The sequence below is a fragment of the Nylanderia fulva genome, unplaced genomic scaffold (genome assembly GCF_048542155.1).
Source record: "Nylanderia fulva isolate GAGA-0341 unplaced genomic scaffold, ASM4854215v1 Scaffold95, whole genome shotgun sequence".
Taxonomy (NCBI): domain Eukaryota; kingdom Metazoa; phylum Arthropoda; class Insecta; order Hymenoptera; family Formicidae; genus Nylanderia; species Nylanderia fulva.
This window is the reverse complement of record NW_028191079.1, coordinates 14,065-19,840: the sequence shown is the minus strand read 5'-3', so window position 1 is coordinate 19,840 and position 5,776 is coordinate 14,065. Positions and strand designations below refer to the sequence as shown.

General features: G+C 44.7%; 2 protein-coding genes across 2 annotated transcripts; both read left to right on the top strand.

Annotated features, from left to right (window-relative positions):
* Positions 1–2,934: 2,934 nt before the first annotated feature.
* On the top strand, positions 2,935–4,896 carry LOC114929833 (uncharacterized). The gene has a single exon (XM_029301510.2). The coding sequence runs from the start codon at positions 2,935–2,937 to the stop codon at positions 4,894–4,896; it is 1,962 nt and encodes a 653-aa protein (XP_029157343.2).
* Positions 4,897–4,935: 39 nt separating this feature from the next.
* Positions 4,936–5,535, top strand: LOC146719537 (uncharacterized). The gene has a single exon (XM_085490048.1). It carries the CDS (start codon positions 4,936–4,938, stop codon positions 5,533–5,535), a length of 600 nt encoding a protein of 199 aa, XP_085346174.1.
* Positions 5,536–5,776: the final 241 nt, after the last annotated feature.

Here is a 5,776-nt window from a genome sequence, read left to right as displayed (position 1 = left end):
ACGTCGGAATTACGCTGTTTAACCACGTGGCATCCATCCGGAAACTTTTTGCATTGATAAATAATACAGTATCGGTATAAACCCTAACGCTCATAACATAAATGTCAATGCTAACAAGAAAGTGATTAATATAACACTGAATTCAACGACCTCTTAAATGAGTCCAAAGATGTATCAAAGAAGTCCACCTTGCTCGCAAAGGCATTCGCAGACTCACATATTCTATTTAACGGTTTATACTTTCCATATAAAGTTCGATGATTATTTACATTAAAAATAGTATTGATCCTGAGGTTTCTGTTTGGAACATGCAGCCACATCTGTTCAAGCAGTGATGAGCACTTAATGCACCCACTAAAAAGTCTATAGAGAAACAACAGATCCGCAAACGTTCTTCTCTTTTCTAAAGTTTTTATATTTATAACATCATAATACACATCGTAGGAATGGTCAAAAATATTCATAGGGCGCCCTATGAGGCTAACTCTCCGAAGAAAATGATGCTGTATCTTCTCGAGCATTACACAATACTTTGTTTGATAAGGAGACCAGACAAGCTGCATATTTCAGATGCGGCCTGACTAAAGAACAATATCAAAATCGATACATTTTTAAAATATTTGCTAGCTCGCAAAACAAAGCTCAATTTCTTACAAGTAACACTAGGGAAGTGTCATACGGTGATTTTTCTGAAACTTGGCATACAAGTAGTAGTACATGGAAAATTATTGGACACGTATTTTGTTATATTGGCCCAATTGCCGTTTAAAGGGTAGAAATCACCCTTATCAAATCGAAACTGCAAAAATTGCGACCGCCATATTGGATCCGCCATTTTGAATTCTTAAAAACGGATTACAGATTTGTTATCAGCCACCCCAAAAACCCTTAGTTACCTGATTTCGCAACAATCCTAAAAATAATTTATAAAATATCGAACCTACCCCCAATATCGATATCGACTATTTGTTATATGCCTAAGAGAAATAACTATTAATGTATAATTACTCATATTACATCCGCTTGACGGCGGGCACTGACCACGTAAAAATGCATACGCTGCGAAATATACGCGGAACCGAAATTGCCCAATGTACAAGCAAAGCGGAAAAACTTGGAATTTACTTTACTTGCATCTAGGTCCTTGACCGAGGGGACCCGTTGCCAGGCACCCCTTCCAATCAAGGAACTTCCAAAAAGCAAAACTATAAAAACGAAGCAGGAGAGGCGCCCAGCAGTAGCTCTCGAGTCGTTAATTTAGAAAACCTCGCTAACCGTGTGCGATCTATAACATCTTATCGCAGTCGCGTGCGCGATTCACGAAGTCATAGTTACCTAGTGCTGCTAAACTGATATACGTAACTGTTTGGAGTTGGACAAAGTGAAAATTATCGCATATTAATTAATCTTATATTTCGGCATTAAAGTTTTCGATCGTTTTAATTATATCTCACGTCTTTGTATAGCCAATTATTTCAGCGTAAAAAATATATTATTTTCGAGTTTCATTTCGTTACGGTGCCGCGACCGTGACATTCCTTGTTGTTTTTCGCTGCCGATCAGCTGGCGATTAGCTTTCGATCAACTGATTTGCACTCAAGTAAACATACCATTGCTCCCCCCTTCCAGCCCTACAACGGGGAATTCTTTTCTCTCGGCACATTGTCAACAGTTAGTTGAGCTAGACTCTGTTCAAGTGAGGTTGTCGCGCGAAGGTTACGTGTCTTAAACTCAGTTTTGTCTCCATCTCAATTGTGTGTCTCAAATAAACTCTTAAACGATCAACTCATTTTTGTCATCTCTCTTAAGCACTGATATTTCATCCTTCCTCTATCCTATCTGTTGTATTCGGGAAAGTGTGGAAGGTAGGAAATAGAGAATTACACCCGTGCCGTAAATTCACTAATAACGATATATATTCGTGACTCAAAACCCCTGCGGTTCCATTGCAAGGTTAGACGCAAGTGGGAAAGTCGAGCCGGCCAGACGCACGCATGCGCGGCGCAGTTCGGGTGCCTGAGTCTGGCCCGATTCGGCGCAGAACGGTAGACTGCGTCAATGCTAGACACGCCAGTAGTACAAGACGGCGCGTCTTTTTGAAACCTTATGAATATATCTAACACTACCGTTCGGTTAATTTTGATGTCTCCAGTGAGACCGTGGATTCTCATACAGTTCATGTGTCAATCCCGGGAGCTTTGAAAAACTCTAAATAACTCGCGCAAACATTGCTGGTCCTTCGATCCGGATCTTTGGATTTTGCGAATCTCGTAATTTCTCGTAACCAAAATTACCAAACATCGTGAGGGTGAACTATCATGCTTATTGTCTCGTTGCTGTCACACCAACGGTTCTCAGCAGTCGGCTGCCAAATTTGCGATTGTGCGTGAATTTCGCGTAAATGCAGTTGCCGCTCTCGACGTGCGTTCTCAAATCAGTGATCTTTCACAAGTGTTGTGTTCTCTCTAGTCAAGTTACTCCGACTCCATCGAAGATGGCAACAATCGAAAACACCATTGCTCGCCAGAATGAATTGTTCGGTCTGATTTCTCGCGCAGTCGAAAATCTTCATAAACTTGGACCGACAAAAACAACTCGTGGAGCAGTGCAAAGTCGCGTGAGCGCACTCAAGGCTAATTGGGAAAAATTCCAGAGTTTTCATAATAGCTTGTGTAAAGTGCGGAACCCCGAAACTGCAAAGCTGCCGTATTTCGTCGACGACCTCCGTGCCTTGTGCGAAGAGAAATACATCGATGCGAACGGCATCATGCTTGACATGTTAGATGAGCTCGCGCCGGAATGGAGTGAGTCTGCGACAGAGAACTCAATGACGACATCTACCGCATCTCATTCTTGTTGACTGCTTCGTATCGACCTACCGAAATTCTCAGGTGATTACGCTCAATGGAGTCATTATTGTTTACGTCCATGATCATGGAAAATAATGATCTGTCGGCGGTCGAGAAACTACATTATTTAAAGATAAGCTTGACAGGGGAGCCATCGCAACTCTTGAAAAATGTGACTATCTCTAGTGAAAATCTCAGACGCTCCTGGAAAATGCTCATTGCTCGCTACAAAAATAAGCGAGTACTAATTGATGCTCAATTATCAGCATTATTCGCAATTCGCAAACTGAAAACCAAATCATCATCGGAACTTAAGCGACTTCTCGGCGACGTTAAGGAAATCCTCGGTGGTCTCGTCTGCCCGGTGCGCCAGTGGGATCATCTTATCGTTTTTATGACTGTGCGCAATCTCGATTCCGAATCATTGAAGGATTGGAAAAAAACACTCGGCGCGACAACTACCGCGCCTTCCTTCGCCTATTTAGAAACCTTTCTCGTTGGACGCGTGCATACTCTTGAAGCTATCGAAAGATCCACGACCTCACGTAAACATCCAGCGACAAATATGACACGACCTCAACAAAACGCAAAATCATACGCTACCACCACCGCCGAACAGCAGTGTGCGTTGTGTAATTTAAGCCATTATATTTCGGCGTGTCCGAAATATCTTGAGAAGACTCCCGTTCAACGACGCGAGACAGTTTCATCGAAAAACCTCTGTTATAACTGTCTCGGTCCTCATCATTTGAAAAGCTGTCGTAATGCAAAGCGCTGTCGTGTCTGTCGCAAGCAACATCACTCAACGCTACGTCTCTCATCAAACGAACCGGTAGCCGCAATAATGCCGGGGTCGCCGACTGCCTCGATTCCGTCGACCTCGCACATTGGACTCACCTCCACGCATCTCGCGCAAGCCGACGGACAAGAATCAACGCTTCAAGCATGCAGTCATGTGACACAATCGCGTATAATTCGAAGTACGTCAGTACTGCTCGCTACCGCTTTCGTTACCGTCGTCTCACCATACGGCGAACGTTATCAAGTACGCGCGTTGCTTGATCAAGGATCGGAGGCATCATTTATCTCCGAATCCGTCGCACAAATCTTAAGACTCTCACGCACTTCAGCTGCAATTCCAATTTTTGGGATCGGTGCTCAGCGATCCAGTGTCTCTAACGAATGTGTCTCTTTGGAAATTATCTCACGCGTCAATTCGGCATTATCTCTAAAGATCGAAGCTGTTGTGTTGCCAAAACTCACCTCTTATCTGCCACCTGCAGTTATTGTGAATGCTCAGTGGCCTCATATCCATGGATTGGCGCTTGCAGATCCGAGCTTTGCAACGCCAGGAAAAATTGATCTGATTCTCGGCGCAGGTGTTTATGCGCAAATTCTCGAAAACGGCATTTGCCGAGGAGCTAGCGGTACGCAAATCGCTCAGAAAACCACTCTCGGCTGGATACTCTCAGGACAACTCTACTCTGAGCATGATCGCATCTCAACAGAACAATCAATTAATGGTCTGCAGTGCTTTCTTGATTGTGAACTTCTCGATCTGCTCCAAAAATTCTGGGCTCAGGAAGAAATCACGCCTGTGCATAACGTGACGCTCACCCCAAAAGAATCTCAGTGTGAAGAACACTTCAAGACAACGCATTCTCGTGACGCGCATGGACGCTTTATCGTTCGGTTACCGCTCCGAAAAAACGTAAGTGACTTTGGTGATTCTCGCGCTCCAGCGCTCAGGATGCTCCGACGAATGGAAGCGCGCTTCGTAACGCATGCTTCTCTCAAGGTAGCCTATAAGGACTTCCTACGTGAGTATCTTGAACTTGATCATATGCGTCTCTCAAGTTCTCATGATAGTTTGCGACGCGAATTCTTTCTGCCGCATCACGGCGTCATTAAAGAAACGAGCTTGACCACAAAATTACGCGTCGTGTTTAATGGATCGCAGAAAACAAATCTCGGAATATCGTTAAACGACTGCTTGCATATCGGCCCGAAATTGCAGACGGATCTCATTGACATTCTCGTTCGCTAGCGTCGACATCGATACGTGTTCGCGACCGACATAGAAAAGATGTATCGACAAATTCGCGTACATCCAGACGATTGGCCACTTCAGAAGATTTTCTGGAGAGACTCTCCGTGTGAACGGCTGCGAAAATATCTCCTATGTACCGTGACATACGGTCTAGCTTGCGCGCCATATCTCGCACTTAGCTGTCTGCAACAGCTCGCAAACGACATTGAATCCACACGCGGTCTGGCTGCCGAAATTTTTTGCCGCGATACGTACGTGGACGACATTTTATCCGGGTCAGATGACATCTCTACGACGAAAGAAAAGATGCAGCAGCTTAAGGATACTCTCATGGCGGGCTGCTTCAATCCGAAGAAGTGGATTACAAACGCTCCGGAATTGCTCCAAGGTATTCCCGTGCGCGATCAGGATCCTTCCGCGATCCTACCCGTCGGCGACTCTACGACGCATTATACTCTCGGAATTCGTTGGAATCGATCAAGTGACAATTTCGTGTTTTTTGCCCCTTTGGTTCCGCGCTCAGACAATGCTCTCACGAAACGCTCGGTACTCTCGTTTATCGCGAGGATTTTTGATTCTAATCACGGCAAAGCGATTCATGCAACAACTGTGGGCAATACGTCTCGACTGGGATGACGAATTACCGGGCTCGCTCAAATCTCAATGGATCGAATTCATACAGCAATTCGAACAGGTGTCGGCTATTGTGATTCCGCGTTGGTTCTGCACCAGCTCAACGGCTCTCGGAACCGAATTGCATGGCTTCTCAGACGCCTCTTAACATGCAATTGCCGCAGTTATCTATCTCCGTGTTGTGACTCTCGCCGGCATTCATGTGACTCTCATTAATGCAAAGACAAAAGTGACTCCGCTCAAA

Coding starts and splice junctions, on each gene's coding strand:
- LOC114929833 (XM_029301510.2), top strand. CDS start 2,935: ATGGAAAATAATGATCTGTCGGCGGTCGAGAAACTACATTATTTAAAG.
- LOC146719537 (XM_085490048.1), top strand. CDS start 4,936: ATGTATCGACAAATTCGCGTACATCCAGACGATTGGCCACTTCAGAAG.